This window comes from Cheilinus undulatus, linkage group 2 (genome assembly GCF_018320785.1).
Source record: "Cheilinus undulatus linkage group 2, ASM1832078v1, whole genome shotgun sequence".
NCBI lineage: Eukaryota > Metazoa > Chordata > Actinopteri > Labriformes > Labridae > Cheilinus > Cheilinus undulatus.
In genome coordinates, this window is record NC_054866.1 from 51,768,711 (window position 1) to 51,794,170 (window position 25,460).

The following is a 25,460-nucleotide window of genomic DNA, read 5'->3' on the forward strand; positions in this document are numbered from 1 at the left end:
TAGAAAGAATTGGACAAACCCGTCAGTTGTCTGCTTACAATAGGTGGACTCAAACAGCTCTTGAAGCCAATCTGCCGAGGATTCCGTATTGAAATTGCGGTTTCAACCAAACTTTGGATCAACCTAACAGCCCGCCCACTAAGCATGACTTCCTGTCAGCTAGCTAGCTAGCTAGCATTCTGGTTGACAGAAACGTAGCGTCTGCCTGTCGAGCTGTCAATCAAATGAGACGCATCAATCAGTCCGCAGTGAGGTTTTTCCTAAATATAATTTAAACCATTGTGGTACAAAAAAATTCACCCCCGTACAGTGAGAGGACATGAAGACATTAGCTAATGAGACATGTTTGTTTTTTTGAACCAGGCTGTAAACCAGTTTAATTCTTGTGTAAAAAGCGGCTATTTAACAGGTGTTCAGACGGGACTTCTGGTGTTCCTGCAGCCAGCCTCAAGTGGACACTAGTGGTACTGCAATTATTTGCATTTCCACATTGTCTTCATTTTTCAGGACTGGAGGTTGCCGCTTGGTTTTGACCTGGAGAGAAATTAGAAAAACACTTTTTAAATCAGTAAAATCACTGATAGCGTTTTACTAATGACATCATGCCAAACAGTCTTAATCCTCCACTACATAAAGATGTGTGCAGTACCTTATAGCAGCAGTAGAGGGCAGTGGTGATTATCAGCAGACCACCAAGCAGGACCACACATCTGATGATCAGGTCTATCAGAGGGGCTGAAACAGATTTGAAATCATCACATTTGATCATATGACTCATCTATCAAAGACAGAGTCAGCGCAATACCTTCAAACCACTGAATCAGAGTAAAGTTAATTTTTATGAAGCTTTCCACTGGAAATTTTAAGTCTAGAAGACCCCTTAATTTATCTCAGCAGCCCTGAAGTCATAAAAACAAGCATTTCTGAAATCAGACAGATATTTTTTAAATATCTTCATCAGGGACGTCCTGATCAGGACCTCAGTATCAGATCAGAGCTGATTTTGGTTTTTAACTGATCCAGGATCAGCAACTTGAGCTGATTTCTTTGCCCTGGTCATTTATATCAGCTGTCACAAACTGGGAACACTGGAGCAGAATGTCAGCACACAAGTAACGTAGCAGCGTTAGCAACCCCATGGCTAACATGTCAGCAGTGTGGAGGAAGTTTTAATTTGACTAAAATAATAATGAGCTTTTCTTTTCCTAGCTGGTGATTAAATATTTAGTGACGTGTAAGCAGATATGAGTGAACACCTTGCTGAAATAAGTGTGTCTTACAGGAGCGAATGTGAAAATATTGGTGGAAAATGACAGTCAAGAGTCAGATGTTCACTGTTTGACCCAGATAATCTGTAAAGTTACCTCCGACAGTGAGAGAGAGAGTCTGGCTCTCTGAGGAGAAGTTATGGGAGAAAACATGGAGGTGATAAACACAGCTGTACTGCCCTCCGTGGCTCTGGTTTGCAGGAGGAAACAGGAAATGGGCAGAATGGTTGACAGCTGTCAGGGTGTAGCTCTGTGTTGTGTTGGAGTCAGAGAAGATGAGCTGGAAATCTCCTCCTTCATACTGAGGTCTGATGGAGCATGTGATGTTGAAGCTAGTACCAATGAGGACCTGGTAGCCCTTCAGTGTGGCCTCGGAGGCCCCGTCAGTGGAGGAAGAGAAGGTGATGTGTGGCTTTTCAAGCAAATCTGGAGAAACAAAAGGATATAATGGGAGGACATAAGAGGACATGGTACTTTATTACCACTCCAAGACTCCATGGACTGATGCGCTCAGATCTCTGATGTAAACATCACTTATTGACTCAAATCAGTTTATTAGATAGTTTTTTACCCGATGACTCTCGATTTAATTCTGGTCCTCCAAAACGCTTTGTTAGAATGGAAGACCCATCGCTCTCATATCACTCTTCTGCTCATTTGTTTCAGAAACTCCAGATTCTTAACATTCATGAAATTAATATTTATCAAGTCTGTGTTTTTATTTAACTTCTGTTCTTTAACTGATGTTGTCATTGATATACTGGAGCTTTGTGGTTCCCCCTATGTTATATGTATTTTGTAGTCTTGTTGCTCTGGTTTAGATAAAGGTGTAATGGTTGATGTTGCACACAGACACATCCACATACAGGTACCCATAAACCTCATGCATTCAGGGATTTTTCTTGTTATTTTGGTTTGATTGTGTTTGTTACTGCATGTCTGCTCCTTATTATTACATTAACATGACTATGTGTTCATAGTTTTTCTGTATGGCAGTACTGTGTTTTGGGGTTTCAGTAATATTCGAACATTATTTAGGTGAATTCTTCAATAAGCTCTTCCTGTACATCATATTTATCTGTGTGTGTGTGTGACTGTCGTTGCACGAGTGAATCCTCTCCCCCTCCCCCTCCTGTGTGTACAGTCTAATTCCTCATCTAAAACACCTGTCTGCGCTGGGAGAGCGCGTCAGCCACGCGCACTTAAGGAATGTGGGCTCTCTCCCTGGGTGAAAGGGGTGATTGGGCACAGGTGTGCAGGTGAGGAGGATGTCGGAGGGAGAGCAGAGCACGAGAAACGTGGTCAGAGAGATGTTTGAGCAGCCAGCGTGATAGTGCCACAAAGTTGGACCAGCAGCCAGTGACAAAGGGGGCGCAGACAACAGCACGCAGCCCGGGGAGGTCCCGCGTTCTCCCCGGCAGTGAGGGAGACGACAACCAGGGAGAACATGGGACCTGCCGACCCACGGTGATGGTGCCTAGGCAGCGAATCGGCTCTGGAATGAGAGAGCGACGTGGAGAGGAGGTGCTGTGTGACACAGGAGGAGAGGTGAAGCATGCTTCACCTCTCCTGTCAGCCTCTCCTTGTTTTTCCTGGCTTGAATTAACATCTGTTACACATAAAGACTGCGCTGGAGACTTGTTTTATTTAGAGGAACTAGAGGTCTGGGTTATCTCTTTTAGTGTGGTGCTCTTAAATTCGAGTTGCCTTGCTTTGTTTTAAAGCTAGTTTGTTGTGTTTTTATTATAACTTCATGAAAACCCAGAGCTGATGGACTTGCAGCCTTTTTATTTATGTAGTCTGTGTACAGGACTGTCGCGGTCTCTAAAAGCACGGAAGCCCAATCCTTAACATGACTCTCTGTACCTAGGCTCTACACCTGCCATTCCTTGGACTCAGCTTCTCCTGGGACCCCCTTGAAAGAAGACTTGGACAGTGGTTTTAGAAAAAATAGACTTTTAATTGGGACCCTTTTAGCTGTGTTTTAATTAAGTGGCTTGCTTTTAATAAATTGTACATTTTGCACACCTTAAACTTGCCTGTTTCTGTTTGAACTGAGTGTTCCCCACCAGAACTAAGTAGACAAAAAAAGAAACAGGGTTTTACCCCGTGACATATGCATTTTCCTTTTGATGGTGAAAAAATGAAACTGAACTGAAAATCAAATAGAAAGTTGATTTCTTACATGCAGTTGGAGAAACTGAAATCACACATTCATAGTAGGACTCAGGATATCAAATTCAGATGTGATGTTTAGTATTACCTGAGCAGATCACCTCAAAGCCCTTGTCGCTGGGAAAAGGTACATGATGTAAACACTCAAATAGAGAAAACGCTGTCTGGACACAGGAACCTTTGATCCACCACACCGGTCTTCTATTCTTATGTTCCACTGTTCTTGTTGAAACAGCAGAACCACATTTCAGCATTTTACACACTACAGCTGCAGAGCTCTGGTTCCAGTCAGAACTGAGGTCTCCCAAAGGTCGCCACTCTGCCATGTGTTTCATCTCCAGTGTTCCTGCACACCAGCTGGGCTCTCCCACAAACCTGATATAATCTGGATCTAAACAGACAAGAACAGAATCATTAAAGGAAGTGAACTAGTGAATCAAATCAAAGCTAAGTCTGCTCTCTTACCTGCACAGGAGAGTCCAACAGCTTTACCAGGTGAGCAGGTGTTTCCACCTGAACCAGATCCTCCACAGTCCAGGACAGTAGACTCATTCCCTTTACACTGGAAGTCTCTGGTCCAGAATGGAGCCTCCACTCCTCCAAACATTGTCCCCTGGATAACTACGGGAGCCCCACAGCCAATCTCTCTACAGACCACCTGAGCACCCTGCAGGTCCAAGTCCTCCTCACACACTGGGGACCAAATCTGGTCAGACTTCACCTCCAGTCTGCCTGAACACAGATCAGTCTCGTTCACCAGTCTGACAGAGTCTGTGGAGATTTCAGGAGAGAGAGAGAGACAGAGAACTTGATGAAAATCTAAAATCAGTCCTTTCTTTTCACTGGTTACCCCGCCCAAGCTCAGCTGTAGGAGGATGGTAACAGGCTGAGAAAAACATCTGTTCTTCTCTGAACAAGATTCACAACATAGCAGATGGTAGCAGGAAGTCACCCACACACTCTGAGCTATTTCATACTTTGTAATATCAGAAATGATTTAGAACAATAAAAGGGTGAGTGTTTGTTGGTTGTTGGTTGAGATCTACCCCAGCACGTTAAACAGGCCTCTTCTCTACCCATTTTTAAATCTCTTCTCAAGACTCATCTCTTTTCTCCAGCCTTTAACACAAAGTAGCCGTCGACTTTTATATTTATTTGATATTTTTTATGCGTGCCTTTTCATGTTACTTATGTTTTATGTTTTTGATTCTGTATTTTATATGTAGTGCTCTTCTTTTAGCTCTTGTGAGCTGCTATGTTTTTTATGTATTTTTATTTATTCTCCTGTACAGCACTTTGGTCAACTGTGGTTGTTTTTAAAGTGCTTAACAAATAAAGTTGGATTGGATTGGATAGTTAGAACCTGCTGGATGAGTCCAACCTCTGAAGGACACTAGTCTGGACCACTTGTATCCCGGTCCCTGTTAGTTATCTGTCAGTTTTGGGAGACTTGGTTATACAAAGTCTCATGGGAGACAATTAAGGAGAGGGATGTGCACAGTTGGCAGACTAAATGGCTAAATTCAGATTTACGAGTCTGCTAGAATAATTATGTATCGTTTTTATGATCACAGGCTTAAATCCAGATTAAAAACTCTTCAATCTGTGATGAAGCCTCCCACCACTACTGCTGTAGCTTCAGTTAATGATCACTGCCTTCCTGCCACAGCTGTCTTCACGGCACTTCATTGGACGTAAACATGAGAAGCTTAGCAGTCAGTGTGTCACTGAACAGTGGTTCTCAATTTGGGGGCCGGGACCCCCTTGTGGGTCAGGAGACACTGTGATGGGGTCGCCAGATGCCAAACAATTGAATATTTTTCAAAAATTTCAATTACCCATTTAAATCTAAATATGTGCATAAAATTAGTTACATGTAAATTAAAACAACTGATTTTAGAAAAACAATCATTCAAAATGCATTTCTTCCACAAATCCCAACTCCTCAGAGTTACACACATCAGGGTAGGGCTGCACAATTTTTGCAAAAATAACAATCACGATTATTTTGATCAATATTGTGATCAGGATTTTTTCTCATTTTTTTCATTTGAAAGGACAATTGTTTCATACTTATTTTTAATTTTCTAACCCTTTTATCCTGTTACTGACCTCTTTCCAGGGCTAAACTGAGACAAAAATCTGCTCTTCCTTTTTAGCCCCTATCATCTGCTTTTAAACGTATTTAAATATGACACAGCAGCAGCTCCCAAATGCACCAGCTGATCCACTGATAGGCTACACAAAGTTTGTACTAAAGGCACACAAAGTAAGGAGGGAATATCAAAGAATTCGACCTAGAGTTCAGTTTTATTTCTCATCTAAGAACATAATTGATCAAATAATACTTAATTTTTTTTAGCTCACTACGACTGCTCTGGGAAGTGATTTAGTTTTTGGTGATTAAACTGAGATATTTTCTCAACATTCTGTTCTTTCCTTATATTTGTCTTTAATTCATAATGTGTCTTTTGTCCTGTATTAAGTTTGGTCTATTTAACTTTTGTTTGTAAAATGCTCTTATTTTGAAAATCAAAACAACTTCTGGTTTATCGCCACTTTAGCAGCAACTTAACTACAGCGAAACAACAAGAAAACAAAACAGGAAAAAGTTCGTTCTCATTTACATCACAGTAAAAATGTGAGTGAAGCTTTTAAAATGTGAGTTGTGTTATTTTAGTGTCTATAGCGATGGATTTTACAAACAAAGCTGTTAACACTTTAGATAAAAAGGAGAGGCAAAGCAGAGACCGATGAATGAGCTACACACTGGTGTGGGCGTCTCTACGTCTATTTGTGCGTGCGCTCGCAGAGAAGAAAAGAGATGAGTGAGGCGAGATGGGCGAGTTAAAGTCGTATACAAATTAGTATTAACATGAGACAAAACCAGTGATAATCTGAACCATTACAGTTCAACTACAATCTGAGAAAATGCTCAAAACACAGACTTCAGCAGCCATGTTTTCAATTATTGTATGGCCTAATCTAAAAAATGCCTAATTTAATGCTCTAAACTTGTAATTCTTATTGAAACGTAAGATTGTTGTTTTATTTTCATTGATTATCTGAATTAAAATCTCAACATTTCCAAGCTTTCATCAAATGTGAATTTCTGGACAGGAGAACAGAAAAAAGAAAACAAGCAGGACATGTTCATATGAGACTCTGTTAACATAGTGAGGTGCATAAAAACATTTAGAAAGATTTGGGCACAAATGTGTTAATAGTGATACCTGAGCAGGTGATTTCCAGGCCAGACTTAATGGACCAATCCTCTATTCTCACACAGTCCTTTAATGTAGATTTAAACTGCAAACAATCAGTTTTGATCACCCATACAGATCTGTCAGAGGATTCCTCTATCAGTCTAGTTGAAACAGCAGAGCCACAGTCCAGTCTTCTACAAATCACAGCTGTATCCTTTAGAGTCCAGGAAATGTGATAAGGATTCACTGGTCTCCACTCTCCATGGTGTTTCCACTCTAATCTACCAGAGCAGTTGCTGGATCCTCCCACCAACCGGACTTCATCATCAGGGTCTGAACAAAGACAAGGACATAGTTCAGAAAAGACAAAGGGGGTCTACTTCACCTCTTCTCCAGCAAATCTACAGTAAGTTGTGGAGTCCCTCAGAACTCAAACCTCAGCCCCGTTCTCTTCTCAGCTTTACATTTTCACATCAAGTTCAATAATCCAGACACACAATATCTTGTTGTCCGTGCAGCAGACCCCCCCTGCCCAAGACAAATTTCTCCCAAGGGAGACCAATAAAGACACTTTGACTTTGATCTTTACCACTGTAATGCTGATGAATTCTAGCTCTAACTCCACAGAAAAACAAACTGATCTCTAATAAACCTGACCAACTGTCCTCATCCCTCATCCAACATTCTAGAAACATGGAGGAATATTTGACAGATCATTTCAGATGTTAACCCTGGTCCTGGTTTTAAAAGGTTTAAGTGATTCAGAATTATCCAGATTAGGAAACTCAGTTAATCTTCCATCCAGAAACTTTTCATAAATGCTGGGACCAGACTTCTGACTGGTTTTTGAGGGGGATCATGTCTGTCCTGTTTTATTTTTTCTGTATGTTTTGATCTTCTGAAAGACTCTTGTAGGCAAGGTCCATGGATCTGGAACAGCCTTCCCTTAAAATTCAGATCTTCCTCGTCCGTTGTCTCTTTAAGTCTCACCTCTAAATAATTGTTATGTCTATATCAGAGTCTACTTGTGTTCCTTCTCTCTCTTCCTGTTTCTTTGATTTTCCTTGTCAATGATGTTTTCATGTGTGTGTGTCTCAGTCAGCTGCTCCAGTTTCAAATGTGCTTTCAATCATTCATTTCAGTGATTGCTAGTTTTACTGGGACAACAAAGGTAAGTCAATCAAAGCTCCAGCTCTACCTGAGCAGGTGAGCCCAACAGCTCTACCAGGTGGACAGGTGTTTCCAGTCAACCCTGAGTTTGGACAGTTCAGGAGAGCAGACTCGTGGCCTTCACACTGGAACTTCTTAGTCCAGAATGGAGCCTCCACTTCTCCAAACATTGCCCCCTTGAAGACTGAAGGAGCCCCACAGCCCAGCTCCCTACAGACCACCTGAGCACCCTGCAGGTCCAAGTCCTCTTCACAAACTGGGGACCACTGCTGGTCAGACTTCACCTCCAGTCTGCCTGAACACAGATCAGGCCCGTTCACCAGTCTGACAGAGTCTGTGGAGATTTCAGGAGAGAGAGAGAGACAGAGAACTTGATGAAAATCTAAAATCAGTCCTTTCTCTTCACTGTTTCCTGTCCAAGCTCAGCTGTAGGGAGATGGTCAAAGGTTGAGAAAAGCAGCACATTTACAAAGTCTCATGGTAGACAGTTGGAAAGAAAGGACACAGACATTGGAGTGCTGTGTTTAGTGTTCATGTAGAAGAAACAAAAACAAGGTCAGATGAGCCACAATGCAGGGAATGACTGAAATGGTGACAAAAATCTAGATAGGCTCACATAGAATCAGACAAGAGCTACAGACCTGACTGAACTAGAAACCACAGCAGTTAGTGTATGAAACAAAATCACACTGGCCCTCAATCACCAATATCATCCTCAGAGTTTTGGTGAATTTTATCTTTAAAAAGTTTCTCAGAGAAACCTTCGTGGGATTGATGACACATTCTTAAGCTGCTGAATTGTTCTCACAGGTGTTCTTAGATTGATGAATGCCAGGTGTTCATAGACTAGAAAAACCTGCATCTTTCCCCCTAATTAGCATAGAGACACACCCCTTTTATGCCCATATAAGGGCATGAGACTGCAGAGCTGTGTGCAAACACAGATGGTAAACAGGAGTGAGGGGAGAGGAGGTCAAATGTCAGTGATTTCCACATTAAAATATAGTGTGAAGGTAATTGCCCTCTGGACATCAGATATCAGAAATACTTTGATAGTTCTAAAGAGGAGGTAATGCTGCTCAACATGACACTAAAAACACAATTCAGTTCTATTTGTAGCAGCAGTCATGGATATCAATAGAAGCTACAGACACATTAATATGCATGATAACACTGGTTCAGACAGCGCTTTCATCAGACAACATGCAGAATTAAACATTATATTTCAGTGTGTCATTCTGAATCAAACACATTAGAGTGCTGATGAGAGCAAAATTCTACATTTGATCCTTTCATATCAGCACTTAAACGTTCAGAAGAGTGCTCTGGACTGTTCTTAGCTTTTGTTCTTTGCTGACAACAAATCAGAGATGAGAAATATTTGGTAAATGTCAGAATCTTAAAGAACTCTGTGGGAGGGGTTAAAGAACAAATTTCTTCCTAAGAACAGTTGGCGAATGAGGAATCAGAGCTTTCATGAATGATGATACGAGAGCAGGTGATTTCCAGGCCATAATCACTGGACCATCCCATGTTTCACACATTCCTTTCATTAAAAAAGATTTGTCAGCTCCACAATAATAGACTCCAGACCACCTCTTTGATGATAAAATGTCTTTTTCTCACAGTTGCTGTTATAAAACTGTTTCTTCATGAGCACAGCTCTTTTAATAATGTTTGTCTTTTTGAACTCTAACTCACATTGTACCATCACAGAGGTAGATACAAGGTCTAAAGGCAACAATAGTTACCACTCATTCAGATGTGAATTTCTGGACAAGAGGACAGAAAAGAGAAAACAAGCAGGACATGTTCATATGAGACTCTGTTAACATAGTGAGGTGCATAAAAAACATTTAGAAAGATTTGAGCACAAATGTGTTAATAGTGATACCTGAGCAGGTGATTTCCAGGACAGATGGAGTGAGATATTCCTTTGTTCTCACACATTCCTTTAATGTTGATTTAAACTGCAAACAATCAGGGTTGATCCACCACACAGATTGGAGAGAGGATACCACTATCCATCTAGCCAAAACAGCAGAGCCACAGTCGAGTCTTCTACAAATCACAGCTGTATCATTTAGAGTCCAGGAACCATGATAAGGATCCCCTGGTCTCCACTGTCCATGGTGTTTCCACTCTAATCTACCAGAGCAGTTGCTGGATCCTCCCACCAACCGGACTTCATCATCAAGGTCTGAACAAAGACAAGAAAATAGTTCAGAAAAGACAAAGGGGGTCTACTTCACCTCTTCTCCAGCAAATCTACAGTAAGTTGTGGAGTCCCTCAGAACTCAAACCTCAGCCCCGTTCTCTTCTCAGCTTTAAAAACTCAGTTAATCTTCCATCCAGAAACTAATCATAAATGCTGGGACCAGACTTCTGACTGGTTTCTGAGGGGGATCGTGTCTGTCCTGTTTTATTTTTCTGTAGGTTTTGATCTTCTTAAAGACTCTTGTAGCCGTCCCTCAAAGTTCAGATCTTCCTCTTCTGTTGTCTCTTTAAGTCTCACCTCTAAATAATTGTTATGTCTATATCAGGGTCTACTTGTGTTCCTTCTCTCTCTTCCTGTTTCTTTGATTTTCCTTGTCAATGATGTTTTCATGTGTGTGTGTCTCAGTCAGCTGCTCCAGTTTCAAATGTGCTTTCAATCATTCATTTCAGTGATTGCTAGTTTTACTGGGACAACAAAGGTAAGTCAATCAAAGCTCCAGCTCTACCTGAGCAGGTGAGCCCAACAGCTCTACCAGGTGGACAGGTGTTTCCAGTCAACCCTGAGTTTGGACAGTTCAGGAGAGCAGACTCGTGGCCTTCACACTGGAACTTCTTAGTCCAGAATGGAGCCTCCACTTCTCCAAACATTCCCCCCTTGAAGACTGAAGGAGCCCCACAGCCCAGCTCCCTACAGACCACCTGAGCACCCTGCAGGTCCAAGTCCTCCTCACACACTGGGGACCACCACTGGTCAGACTTCACCTCCAGTCTGCCTGAACACAGATCAGGCCCGTTCACCAGTCTGACAGAGTCTGTGGAGATTTCAGGAGAGAGAGAGAGAGTGAACTTGATGAAAATCTAAAATCAGTCCTTTCTCTTCACTGTTTCCTGTCCAAGCTCAGCTGTAGGGAGATGGTCAAAGGTTGAGAAAAGCAGCACATTTACAAAGTCTCATGGTAGACAGTTGGAAAGAAAGGACACAGATATTGGAGCGCTGTGTTTAGTGTTCATGTAGAAGAAACAAAAACAAGGTCAGATGAGCCACAATGCAGGGAATGACTGAAATGGTGACAAAAATCTAGATAGGCTCACATAGAATCAGACAAGAGCTACAGACCTGACTGAACTAGAAACCACAGTAGTTAGTGTATGAAACAAAATCACACTAGGCCTCATTCACCAACATCATCCTCAGAGTTTTGGTGAATTTGTTCTTTTAAAAAGTTTTTCAGAGAAACCTTCGTGGGATTGATGACACATTCTTAAGCTGCTGAATTGTTCTCACAGGTGTTCTTAGATTGATGAATGCCAGGTGTTCATAGACTAGAAAAACCTGCATCTTTCCCCCTAATTAGCATAGAGACACACCCCTTTTATGCCCATATAAGGGCATGAGACTGCAGAGCTGTGTGCAAACACAGATGGTAAACAGGAGTGAGGGGAGAGGAGGTCAAATGTCAGTGATTTCCACATTAAAATAAAGTGTGAAGGTAATTGCCCTCTGGACATCAGATATCAGAAATACTTTGATAGTTCTAAAGAGGAGGTAATGCTGCTCAACATGACACTAAAAACACAATTCAGTTCTATTTGTAGCAGCAGTCATGGATATCAATAGAAGCTACAGACACATTAATATGCATGATAACACTGGTTCAGACAGCGCTTTCATCAGACAACATGCAGAATTAAACATTATATTTCAGTGTGTCATTCTGAATCAAACACATTAGAGTGCTGATGAGAGCAAAATTCTACATTTGATCCTTTCATATCAGCACTTAAACGTTCAGAAGAGTGCTCTGGACTGTTCTTAGCTTTTGTTCTTTGCTGACAACAAATCAGAGATGAGAAATATTTGGTAAATGTCAGAATCTTAAAGAACTCTGTGGGAGGGGTTAAAGAACAAATTTCTTCCTAAGAACAGTTGGCGAATGAGGAATCAGAGCTTTCATGAATGATGATACCAGAGCAGGTGATTTCCAGGCCATAATCACTGGACCATCCCATGTTTCACACATTCCTTTCATTAAAAAAGATTTGTCAGCTCCACAATAATAGACTCCAGACCACCTCTCTGATGATAAAATGTCTTTTTCTCACAGTTGCTGTTATAAAACTGTTTCTTCATGAGCACAGCTCTTTTAATAATGTCTCTCTTTTTGAACTCTAACTCACATTGTACCATCACAGAGGTAGATACAAGGTCTAAAGGCAACAATAGTTACCACTCATTCAGATGTGAATTTCTGGACAAGAGGACAGAAAAGAGAAAACAAGCAGGACATGTTCATATGAGACTCTGTTAACATAGTGAGGTGCATAAAAAACATTTAGAAAGATTTGAGCACAAATGTGTTAATAGTGATACCTGAGCAGGTGATTTCCAGGCCAGACTTGCTGGATGGAACCTTTGTTCTCACACATTCCTTTAATGTTGATTTAAACTGCAAACAATCAGGGTTGATCCACCACACAGATCTGACAGAGGATTCCTCTATCAGTCTAGTTGAAACAGCAGAGCCACAGTCCAGTCTTCTACAAATCACAGCTGTATTCTTTAGATTCCAGTGACGATAAGAAGCATCCACTGGTTTCCACTCTCCATGGTGTTTCCACTCTAATCTACCAGAGCAGTTGCTGGATCCTCCCACCAACCGGACTTCATCAGGGTCTGAACAAAGACAAGAAAATAGTTCAGAAAAGACAAAGGGGGTCTACTTCACCTCTTCTCCAGCAAATCTACAGTAAGTTGTGGAGTCCCTCAGAACTCAAACCTCAGCCCCGTTCTCTTCTCAGCTTTAAAAACTCAGTTAATCTTCCATCCAGAAAATTGCCATAAATGCTGGGACCGGACTTCTGGCTGTGTTTTGTGAGGGGGATCATGTTGTTCCATTTTTATTTTTCTTATCTAAACGTTGTTTTAAATTTTTAAAGACTCTTGTAGACAAGGTCCATGAATCTGAAACAGCCTTCCCTCAAAGTTCAGATCTTCCTCTTCTGTTGTCTCTTTAAGTCTCACCTCTAAATAATTGTTATGTCTATATCAGGGTCTACTTGTGTTCCTTCTCTCTCTTCCTGTTTCTTTGATTTTCCTTGTCAATGATGTTTTCATGTGTGTGTGTCTCAGTCAGCTGCTCCAGTTTCAAATGTGCTTTCAATCATTCATTTCAGTGATTGCTAGTTTTACTGGGACAACAAAGGTAAGTCAATCAAAGCTCCAGCTCTACCTGAGCAGGTGAGCCCAACAGCTCTAGCAGGTGGACAGGTGTTTCCAGTCAACCTTGAGTTTGGACAGTTCAGGAGAGCAGACTCGTGGCCTTCACACTGGAACTTCTTAGTCCAGAATGGAGCCTCCACTTCTCCAAACATTCCCCCCTTGAAGACTGAAGGAGCCCCACAGCCCAGCTCCCTACAGACCACCTGAGCACCCTGCAGGTTCAAGTCCTCCTCACACACTGGGGACCACCACTGGTCAGACTTCACCTCCAGTCTGCCTGAACACAGATCAGGCCCGTTCACCAGTCTGACAGAGTCTGTGGAGATTTCAGGAGAGAGAGAGAGAGTGAACTTGATGAAAATCTAAAATCAGTCCTTTCTCTTCACTGTTTCTTGTCCAAGCTCAGCTGTAGGGAGATGGTCAAAGGTTGAGAAAAGCAGCACATTTACAAAGTCTCATGGTAGACAGTTGGAAAGAAAGGACACAGATATTGGAGCGCTGTGTTTAGTGTTCATGTAGAAGAAACAAAAACAAGGTCAGATGAGCCACAATGCAGGGAATGACTGAAATGGTGACAAAAATCTAGATAGGCTCACATAGAATCAGACAAGAGCTACAGACCTGACTGAACTAGAAACCACAGTAGTTAGTGTATGAAACAAAATCACACTAGGCCTCATTCACCAACATCATCCTCAGAGTTTTGGTGAATTTGTTCTTTTAAAAAGTTTTTCAGAGAAACCTTCGTGGGATTGATGACACATTCTTAAGCTGCTGAATTGTTCTCACAGGTGTTCTTAGATTGATGAATGCCAGGTGTTCATAGACTAGAAAAACCTGCATCTTTCCCCCTAATTAGCATAGAGACACACCCCTTTTATGCCCATATAAGGGCATGAGACTGCAGAGCTGTGTACAAACACAGATGGTAAACAGGAGTGAGGGGAGAGGAGGTCAAATGTCAGTGATCTCCACATTAAAATAAAGTGTGAAGGTAATTGCCCTCTGGACTCCAAATATCAGAAATACTTTGATAGTTCTAAAGAGGAAGTAATGCTGCTCAACATGACACTAAAAACACAATTCAGTTCTATTTGTAGCAGCAGTCATGGATAATGTTTGTCTTTTTGAACTCTAACTCACATTGTACCATCACAGAGGTAGATACAAGGTCTAAAGGCAACAATAGTTACCACTCATTCAGATGTGAATTTCTGGACAAGAGGACAGAAAAGAGAAAATAAGCAGGACATGTTCATATGAGACTCTGTTAACATAGTGACGTGCATAAAAAACATTTAGAAAGATTTGAGCACAAATGTGTTAATAGTGATACCTGAGCAGGTGATTTCCAGGACAGACTTGCTGGACCCATCCTCTGTTGTCACACATTCCTTTAATGTAGATTTAAACTGCAAACAATCAGCTTTGATCAACCATACAGATCTGTCAGAGGATTCCTCTATCAGTCTAGCCAAAACAACAGAGCCAAAGTCGAGTCTTCTACAAATCACAGCTGTATCCTTTAGAGTCCAGGAACCATGATAAGGATTCACTGGTCTCCACTCTCCATGGTGTTTCCACTCTAATCTACCAGAGCAGTTGCTGGATCCTCCCACCAACCGGACTTCATCATCAGGGTCTGAACAAAGACAAGGAAATAGTTCAGAAAAGACAAAGGGGGTCTACTTCACCTCTTCTCCAGCAAATCTACAGTAAGTTGTGGAGTCCCTCAGAACTCAAACCTCAGCCCTGTTCTCTTCTCAGCTTTACATTTTCACATCAAGTAACATTATCACATTACATCTACATCTACATTTTTCTCATCCAAACGTTTAATTTTTTAAAGACTCTTGTAGACAAGGTCCATGGATCTGGAACAACCTTCCCTCAAACTTCAGATCTTCTTCGTCCGTTGTCTCTTTAAGTCTCACCTCTAAATTATTGTTATGTCTATATCAGAGTCTACTTGTGTTCCTTCTCTCTCTTCCTGTTTCTTTGATTTTCCTTGTGAATTAAACTATTAACCCATCCAACTGGAGCCTGTTAGTGACAAAACTAAGAATGTTTGAAGCTGCAGGCTGATGCAATTTACGTGTTAAGATAATAAAATCATCTGATTTACGACAAACACTTTTGATTTTGTCTTTCACCACACTGAACAGAGAAAAATCTAATCATTGTAGAAGCTCTCAAGTTCAAATCAACAGGAAATCAAACTCACCTGAGCAGGTGATCTGCAGGTTTCTAGAATATGATGGTGATTCAGTCCTTGAGGAGTTCTCTGGTTGTCTGAATGAAAGTGCAGGACCACAGTCCAGCTGTCTGCACACCGTCTCTGCAGACGTCAGGTTCCACTCAGACAGAGAGACGTTCACTGCTCCCCAGTCACCTCCATCTCTCCTCTCCAGGATCCCAGCACAGCGGCTGGCTCCGCCCACCAACCTGACATCATCAGGAACCACTAAACAGAGACACACCAGTCATCAGTGCACAGAGTTACAGACAAAGGGAGACAGGAAACCTTCTCGCTCCTCCTTCATGTGTCTGTCAGTTTGTGTCTTCAGCCCAGAGATCTGAAGAGAACAGAATAGAAATACAACTGCACACATGGAAAAACTGACCACATGATTATTGAGAATAGAGTCCATGGAAGAAACGGCAGTCCACTCTGAAAATCTCAGACACTCTGATGTGATCAAAATCCTTTATTAAACAGGGATGAAGGCATTTCAACTGCAGCAAGTCTTCATCAGGACAACTGCTGTTTCTACCATGACCTCTATCTGAAATCAATCTGTTACTTCATTCTTTCATTTTCTGCACTTTTATGCTGGTCCTCTCATCCAGAAAGAACCTGATCCTGGTTCTAATGTTTTAGACCTTTTTGACCCCTTGTAGCACTCACCCTCCTCTACCTATAGAATGAAAATAAACTTGTTCAGAATCCCCGCAGTAGTCAGTTCATAGTCACATTTATGAGCTTCATGATAAAAACTAAAGGAGCCAGAGCACACAGCAGAGACATGTATCCATCACTGACTGCTGAGCTCAGTGATATCTAACCCCATTAACATGGACAACAAGCATCATGAATGACAGAAAAAAAACAAACAGGCATCATGTCCTCCAATCAGAGGAGGGCGTGATGGTGATGTCATCAGGCAGGTAAAGGTGCTGATCTGAGGGAGGCAGGTAAACATAGAAGCCTTATAATGATGATAACATGACGATTTTAGTTTCTAAAAAAGTTCACTAGAACTCATCAGGCTGCTGTGTCAGATGTAGTCAGTTTGACTTTGGTAATCCATCATGTGGAATTGATCTGATCAGTGAAAGCTACAAAAACTACGGAAGAGTATTGGGGCCACTGAAAAAAAAAATTTTGAGATGAAAATTTTTTTTTCACTTGTGAGAAAAAAAGTCAGAATTCTGAGATTAAAGTCAGAATTCTGAGAAAAAAGTCAGAATTCTGAGATTAAAGTCAGAATTTTGAGATTAAAGTCAGAATTCTTAGAAAAAAGTCAGAATTCTGACTTTATTCTTCAAATGAAAAAAAAAGTTTCAAATTTTTTTCTCAGAATTCTGACTTTAATCTCAGAATTCTGACTTTAAACTCAGAATTCTGACTTTTTTCTCACAAGTGAAAAAAAAAATTTGTCTCAATTTTTTTTTTTCAGTGGCCCTAATACTCTTCCGTAAAAAACAATCTGACTTTATTTCACTCAGATTTTCTTCAAACTTTTAGACTGATAGAAAAATTAACAGCCCTCACACCCTTGGTTACATGAGTTTCAAAATGCAGAAAACACCATCTTTCTTAACTTTTGTTAGAATTTGTCAGAATTTTGGCTTTCATGACGACCTGACCTGAAGTGACTTCAAAAACCGTCTTTAAGTCTGGCTGTGTGCACCACTGTCAGGCCCATGTGTGGAACAACGTGTGGTTATTTTATCAGATGATCAGATGTGTGTTTGTGCATCACTTTGTATGTGAAGAGTCTCTCTGAGCTTCATCAACACACAAACACAGAAATCATCACACCCACCGTGTCCAATCAGGGAAAGAGTGAGTCAAATCTGAGTAAACACATGCTGTCAAGCCAGATTTAAACATGGTAAATGTGGTAAATCGACGTTTTTTGGTCGTCTGACTACTCCAAGATCTTTCACACCACAGGTCGCACTTCTTCATTCACACCATTGAGTCCACATTCACACACTGATGGTGATGACTGGTGTAGGGTGGACATCAGTATTAGATCTATCCATTCACACACACCAATGAAGCAGTGGGAGCATTTCGGGGTTAAATGCCTGACATCAAAAGTCACTGTTCTCTAAATTTGTCCGCCGTAGCGTGGTAAACTGGATCAAAAAAACAGACATGACGTGGTCAGCCCCTTGTAACCCATTTTTGCCGCTTTTTCACACTTTCAACATGTTTTTGCCTGTTTTAACCCATTTTTTTTGCACCTTATACCAATTGTTTTTTTACTTTGTCTTGCCACTTTTTTGCACTATTTTCCATGTTTTTTTTTTCACTACATTTCACCAATTTTTGCCCAGTTCTGCCCAGTTGTGCTACCCCCAGTTGTCTGGGCCCCAGAAACCTCCCCCCTTTATCCCCCCTTATGGCCCCCCTTGACTGTTATATTATTTAAAGTTTATTTTGTATTGATATGAATATGGTGTGCCTTGAGATTTTGGCTTAACCTTATGTGTGCAAAAAAGTTTGAAAACCACCGATTTATTCTTACCAAGGTTTGTTGTGTTTCTTTCCTGTTCTGTTTGCATTTATAGATTTTTGTTTGTTTTTCTATTTGTTTACTCTGATAAAAGCAAATAAAGTTTAAGTTATAAAAAATTTAATGAGACAGCCTAGAGCACGGGTGTCAAACTCAAGGCCTGGGGCCCAAATGGGGCCCACAGTGCAGTTTTGCCCGGCCCGCAAGATCATTTCATATTTTAATTAGAAGTGGCTCACCCAAATGAGGTCTGCAGATTTCCTCCAGTAAAAATATGTCAATTTAACCTTGAAGATTAAAAAAAAAAATCTTGTTAAGTCATAAAAATCTGAAAAAGTAGAGAGTAGAAATAGTCAGGAATGAGGGAAAGAAATTAATTTGTGTTTTCATTTCATATTTTCATTTTGCATCCCAACATTATGACCTAAAAATAGATTTTGACTTTTTATTTCATATTTTGACCTTTTAAATTCATATTTTTGACCTTTTCTCTCATATTGTGACCTTTTTGGTTTACAATGTTTCATTCTAAATCATATTGTGACCTTTTAAACTCCTAACTTTGACTTTTGATCCCATTTTTTCACTTTATAAACTTCTGATCTAGAATTTTATTTCATATTTTGACCTTTTAAACTCATGATTTTGTATTTGATGTCATATCTTGACCTTTAGTCTCATGATTTTAAGTCTCTATCTCATATATTTGCCTTTTAAAACCTTAGTTTGACTTTTAATTTTGTATTTTGACCTTTAGGACTAATGAAATTGACTTTTTATCTCAGATTTTGAGCCTTTAACTCATTTATTTATTTAAGTAGCATTTATTTGACATGGACACACGTTAACATTGATGCTGTGATATTTAATCATTTTGACTTTTTTTTTTTTTTAGAAATCCTGAAAACCTTTATCATCACTGTTTAATTTTCCCTATAATTCATTACCAGTGAAAACACAGTTGACAGTTTTTTGGGTAAATCTTGACCCTGTTAGGCCCTCAGGTTAAACCTAAATTCAGATTTCGGCCCCTGCTGTGATTGAGTTTGACACCCCTCGCCTAGAGGATTGATTCTCAACTGGTAGGTCGGGACCCAAAAGTGGGTCACTAAGCTCTTTTCAGGGGTCGGGGATGTATGCCAAATACTCTGAGACTCTTTAAAAACATGCATGTTTGTCCTTTTCTTTGTTTTGATACACCTTTGGTTCTGTCTCAGGTTCAAGCTCTACTATTTTTAATTAAATTCATTTGATTGACCAAAAATTTTCCAAAATTTTTGTCACAATTCTCCTAGAGGAGTTGATGGTGGGTCAAATACTTGAACAAATACTTGACTCACATTGATCATATCATTATAATACCAACATACACACCTCTGCTACAAATCAACACTGGAATTGTGTTTTTATGTTTAACTGTTTTTGGAGAATTGCTCTAAAAGTGACTGAAGTGAAATGTTACATCTTACCCCACAGACCGACTGAATCTTAACATCAACAGTTTTGGTCATTAACACTTGTCAGAAAAGTTAGTTTGACCACAATTATTCTAAATCTGCTCACATCATAGATAAACTTTAGGTAGATGTTTGTGGATCTATGATAGATTCATGTTTAAATGTCCATCCACACCATTCCTCTAGTATGGAAAGATTCAAGCACAGATGGAGATGACAGATATGTGGATATGACCTTTTACTGATAGCATATGTAAGAAAATAAATAACAGAAAAATACACAGGTATCAGGATAATATATTAAAATTCACCTTAAAATGCATCTTAAATATATTCTCATATTATTGCATTATTATATTTGATTATATGGTCTTTCTTGCATAATATATATTAAACATATTATTTATGATAATTATATTAGATCAATGTTATTTCATAAATTGATTTAAAATAAGAGTTAAAGATAATGTAAAGCTACTATGAAACATTGTTTTGATTTGAATACTCTGACATTTCTCTGTTTTATTCTCATATTCTTGTGCAGCATGAATGGAGCTGGATGTAACACAGTGTTAGAACTAACCCTGCTGTTCTATTCAGCCTGTCTAACACTGGCTATGAGGCAGTTCCATACTTCAGACCACAGCTGTGTTTGAGATCACAACATGTTTGTTCAAATGATTTCAGGCTGGATTAGGGGGCCTCTGCATACAACTCAGTAACTGAAAAACAAGTATGCCAAAGAAATGTTCTTTCATGGGTGAAAACACACTTTCCCAGAAATTTCCACCAAAGCTATTGAAGATCAGTCAGTGACACCCTGAGGTGAGATGACCAGAGACACAACATGGGTCAGTTTGTGCCCCGCTCACCCCGACTACGTCTGAAAACGCTACAGCTTGCTCCTATGTTGCTACTATAAAACCCTGTAAAAATGTCCAGTTCACCATAAGCATCTTCTAATATAAAACTTCTACATGAGGAATAACAGCGTAACTTTGAGAGTCAAACAAACAGCAGTGAAGAGCCAGAGAGATGAAGCAGGAGGCAGGGAGCCTCTCTAGCCTGAGAGCAGAGCTCGACTACTGTACAGACAGTGAGGGTGTGTGAGGACGATGTCAAAGGTCAACAGACTAACAGAGCACACACAATAAGAGGTGAATTCACTCTTAATAATGTGAAGTCGAAAGTAAAATATTATCAGATATTAATAAATTCAAATAACCGATTACAAAGAGGATTAGACAGTAAATCTACAGTGATGCAGTCCTGCTCATATTATCCATATATGCGATTAATTGTGATTAATTCATCTCAAAGCCTGTAATGAATGAGATTGTTTTAAATCTTGCCAGCTCTAGTTGTACCACAGGGATGAGAGTCCTACCTGAGCTCCAGAGCCACAGAAACACTATCAGCACTCTCTGATCCATCACTGTCATCTCTAGCACCCTGTCCCTCTCTGTGCCCCCTCCCCGGCTGTTCGTCTTCTTTATCAAACCTCCAGTCACGTCCTGCCCACTGACACTCATCTGCCTTTTTTCAAATCTATTTCCTGTTCACCTCATACTTTTAATCACAAACTAGTTTTAAAAAAGCAGAAAAGTACTGACATCTATAACCCAGTGATAGAAAAATAGATCTGTCCCAGCAGCCGTCAGTGAGATCAACAAGTCAAGTTTTATCCTTCAAGTTCTAAAATGCTTTTTTGGCATTAATGGTGAAGAAACAGTTAAAGTAAATCCTAGTGTGTAAAATATCCTCATTTATCCAGTTAGGATAACATGGATTAGATGTCCGGGTCAGCTGTGTGATCCCAGAAGGACTGAGGGTTTCTGACCTAAAACTGTGAGTTGGGAGTTTCTGCCATTGTTTTCAATGTTATGGACGTATGGACATCGTTTACATCGTCACCTTTGAAGATGAATAGAGATGAACTTGTTTTAGGTATATTCCTGCTTGGATGCTTGTCAGCAGCGACACAAACACACCATGAGGTGATGATGTTTGCATTCTGTCAGCCAGGTCACTCCAGCATCAGGCAGCTCAGTCTCTCAGTAGTGGACTGATCTTACAGCCGTACCACCCTGAGTTTGCCCGCTCTAGTCTTATATCTGGACCTAAGCATGGCTGGTTAGTACCTGGGTGGGAGACCGCCTGGGAATACCAGGTTCTGTGAGCTTACAATCCAGCCTTGAGACCAGGAGGCAGAGCTGCAGTCTGCGCCTTCCTTAGAGAAGTTTCCCAGCCATTCCACACTGTAACTATGTCTGACCCTGACCATTTGTCCCTGGTAGGTTCAGTTGGCTCCATACTGGGTGTTCACAAACCTACCCAGCACTTAGTCCAACCCTGGACCTTGTTCCAACATATGGCCTTGAGATCAATAATTTAGCCGTTTATCCAGGAAATCCTCTTTCATCAGATCACTTCCTGATTACCACCTTGATAGATCTCACTACAAAAACATGTTCTTTACAGCAGCGGTTCTCAAACTGGGGTCCGGGGACCCCTGGAGGTCTGCGAACCAGACCTTGGGGGTCTGTGAAATAATTCAAAATAAATAATTAAAGTAATGATTAAAAATCAAATATAAAAATATATATATAGGGACCACAGTGCCATAAAACAACCATACTAAACCAATCACGCCAACATAATTCAGCTTTGGGCCAATAAAAACTCAGATATGATTGTGAGATATCCCGTAAATATATCCCTTGTCACGTATAAAAAAAAAGCACAGAGGGCTTCTTATTTGGTTGCTCAAAGAATTGCAAAAAGTAAGAAGCCACGCTCAACTGGAAAAGAGCTTGTATTTAGGTTGAAGATTTTAAAATACAGCATCTAGGAGTTCAAATGGCAGTTAACTTAAGTTAAATCAGTGTGAGGGTTATGTGGGGGTCCTTGAAACTTTTTCTACCCTGTAAGGGGTCCCTAGCCCTGAAAACTTTGAGAACCCCTTACAGGGTAGAGGCCTAACTGATGGGGCTTCTCTCTCACATGGAGCAGCTTGCCTCTACTTGGTTTGACGTGACACAGCAGCCCAGCGCAGCGGGGGATTTCCTTTTCCACAACCAGGCTACCTGTTAGAGATCTAGAGCTGATGACGGCATTTTGAGCCCTTGAGAATCACATCCACATTCACCCATCCTGGACCTGCTGAGAGTCACATATGATTTCACTACTGGATTAAAGTTTCTTTATGACATTATGAAAACTGACTAAACAAAGAAGGAAAGACAGGAGTTAGAGCTGAATGTTCCTGTCTGATCTGATCGTCTGTACATCGTCTTAAATCAGGGGTGTCAAGCTCAATCACAGCAGGGGCCAAAATCTGAAATTAGGTCTAACCTGAGGGCCTAACAGGCTCAAGATTTAACCGAAAACTGTCAACCGTGTTTTCAAAGGTAATGAATTATAGGGAAAATTAAACAGTGATGATAAAGGATTTTAAGATTTCTAAAAAAAAAAAAAAAAAAGTCAAAATGATTATAAAATGATAGCACAGCATCAATGTTAACGTGTGCCCATGTCAAATACATGCTAAATAAATAAGTAAATGAGTTAAAGGCTAAAAATCTGAGATAAAAAGTCAATTTTATAAGTCCCAAAGGTCAAAATACAAATTAAAAGTCAAACTAAGGTTTTAAAAGGCAAATATACGAGATAGAGACTTAAAATCATGAGTTTAAAGGTCAAGATATGAGATAAAATACAAAACCAAGAATTTAAAAGGTCAAAATAGAAGATAAATTAAAAATTGTGACTCTAAAAGGTCAAAATATGAGATAAGATTCTAGCTCAGAAGTTAACATTATGAACCTAAAAGGTCACAATATGAGAGAAAAGGTCAAAATATGAAATAAAAAGTCAAAATACTAAGTTTAGGTCATAATATTGGGATGCAAAATGAAAATATGAAATAAAAACACAAATTCATTTCTTTCCCTCATTCCTGACTATTTCTACTCTCTACTGTTTCAGATTTTTATGGCTTAACAAGGTGCTTTTTTTAAATCTTCAAGGTTAAATTTACTGCACCGCGGGCCGCATTTGGCCCCCGGGCCTTTAGTTTGTCACCTGTATCTTAAAGCAAAAATCAAACTGCATCTAAGCTCAGGCTGACAGCCTGATTGCCTGAATCAATTTGATTCAATCCATTCATGAAGGGATATTTAGTTACAAAACCTGTTTAACTTCAACCTTTAAGAGATTCTCAGACAACTACATTTGGAAATCGTACAAATAATATTCCAACCAGGCACGTTATTAAAGATGTCGAGGTTTGCATTAAAAGTTGACCTCAAACTAGTATAATTTACTATTTGACCTCCATGTGGCCCATCCTGCCTATGGGCCATCTTTGGTCCTCTGTCTTTATGATTGTTGAATCCAAAAGTCAGCCTGGCATCCTCTTTTAGGTTTGTTTGAGCCTTCAGTGGAGCAGAGCTGCCAGGCTCCACCATGTTTGTTGAAGGCAGAGTACATTTGATCAATAATTGTTACTTAGTTTGAGTGAGTCTATAATGTATAATTACACTAGAGCTTCTAATGTTTACAGTGTGGTAGTAATAGTAATAGTCACTTGACATTTTCAGACACAGTTTCAGTGTTGTGCTCTAATGATATCTGTAGTTGACTGTGACAGTGTCTGCTTTATCTGTGCCTCCATCGTACACCACTGCCTGTCTGTCTGTAACGTGTGTGCTACAGGAAGACACCTTTGCTCATGAGTTAAAGACAGAACCACAGCACTGATGAAAACAAATGTGTATCCTGTCATGTACGTTGTGTGTGGTTGTGAATGTCCTGTTACCTCACTGTAAGAAAAAATGAGTTGAGCTTACTTGAAAAAAATGATTAAAAAACTCGGTGCCTCAAAAATAACAAGTAAACTACACTTGACTTTTGTGAGTTAAAAAACTTGTCTGTTAGTAGTGTACAGTACTTGTTCTACTTGAACTATTTAAGTATTCACTACTAGTTTTAAATCAGTTATTTTAAGTTCTCACAACTGAGATTCAAATGGTAATTTAAGTTTGCAGGACTTAGCCTAAATCATCTACTTTGAGTGTGTAATACTTAACATTTTTAGTGCATTGTAAACACTGATTAGTTAATAGCACTCAAAATGTCTCAGATAACTGATTACCTTAGAACATCAGCTAGTACAAAAGTTTTGTAAGTCATCATTTCACCTAAGGTGGATTATCTTGTGCCAACTTTCACAACAATGGCGGTTGGTGACCCACGTCATCAATGACAGAGTGCCATATAACTTTCACTGATGCTAATAACAGTATCAGTGCCCCCTATGGGCGGGATGTCTTTAATTGAGACAGCAACTTCACTTGTGGTGCATTTTATTTATTTATCTTATTTCACCTTTTTTTAACCAGGAGAAAACCTCATTGAGATTAAAAATCTCTTTTTCAAAAGTGTCCTGGCAAAGACAGCTGCAGCAAACAGAGTGCATAAAGGTTTAGTGCCCAAAGGCATTCTGGGAAAACTGCAGATTTGCCACAAACTCAAATAATATGAGTTATAACAAAAAATACTTAAATTGTTTGAGTACTGTTCACTTAAAACTGAAATAAGTTCTATCAGCTCATAAAAATAGAGTTCAAATCGCTGTTTTGGATTTTTAAGTTAACACAACTTAATTATACCCCCTTTTTACTTAATTTTTTTAAACTAAGTAAACTTAAGTAAATCAAACCCTTTGGCTGTTATGGCCAAGAAGTACAGTTAACTTGTTTATAATAAGTATTTAGAACAGGTTAAGAAGAACTGAGTAATTTCAACTCAATGTTTATGTGTAAAATGGATGTTGCTTTTTACAGTGCTTGATAGAAAATCTACATGAGATGTGAGTTTATGACTCAGATCTTTCTAAATAACAAGAATTCCTCTTCTTCTTTATGTCATTTCCCTACGTCATTCTGCGCATGCCACTGCAAAACACACAGGGTTTGAGGTGGTGCTCCTCTTGAACG

At 39.9% G+C, this 25,460-nt stretch overlaps 2 protein-coding genes and 1 long non-coding RNA gene across 3 annotated transcripts; all 3 read right to left on the minus strand.

Annotated features, from left to right (window-relative positions):
* Positions 1–477: 477 nt before the first annotated feature.
* Positions 478–3,669, minus strand: LOC121525306. Its single transcript, XR_005993211.1, has 4 exons — positions 3,532–3,669; positions 1,365–1,694; positions 650–735; positions 478–534 (listed from the first exon to the last, which is right to left on the minus strand). It is a non-coding gene; the product is annotated as an uncharacterized LOC121525306 (long non-coding RNA).
* Positions 3,670–3,774: 105 nt separating this feature from the next.
* On the minus strand, positions 3,775–12,046 carry LOC121517132 (scavenger receptor cysteine-rich type 1 protein M130-like). The gene is made up of 7 exons (XM_041798672.1): positions 12,004–12,046; positions 10,543–10,848; positions 9,714–10,019; positions 7,848–8,153; positions 6,677–6,982; positions 3,928–4,214; positions 3,775–3,834 (listed from the first exon to the last, which is right to left on the minus strand). Exons 1-7 carry the CDS (start codon positions 12,044–12,046, stop codon positions 3,775–3,777), a joined length of 1,614 nt encoding a protein of 537 aa, XP_041654606.1.
* Positions 12,047–12,271: 225 nt separating this feature from the next.
* LOC121517140 (scavenger receptor cysteine-rich type 1 protein M130-like) lies at positions 12,272–20,993 on the minus strand. The gene is made up of 6 exons (XM_041798684.1): positions 20,849–20,993; positions 15,481–15,720; positions 14,593–14,898; positions 13,267–13,572; positions 12,408–12,710; positions 12,272–12,285 (listed from the first exon to the last, which is right to left on the minus strand). Exons 1-6 carry the CDS (start codon positions 20,991–20,993, stop codon positions 12,272–12,274), a joined length of 1,314 nt encoding a protein of 437 aa, XP_041654618.1.
* Between the last annotated feature and the right edge of the window lie 4,467 nt (positions 20,994–25,460).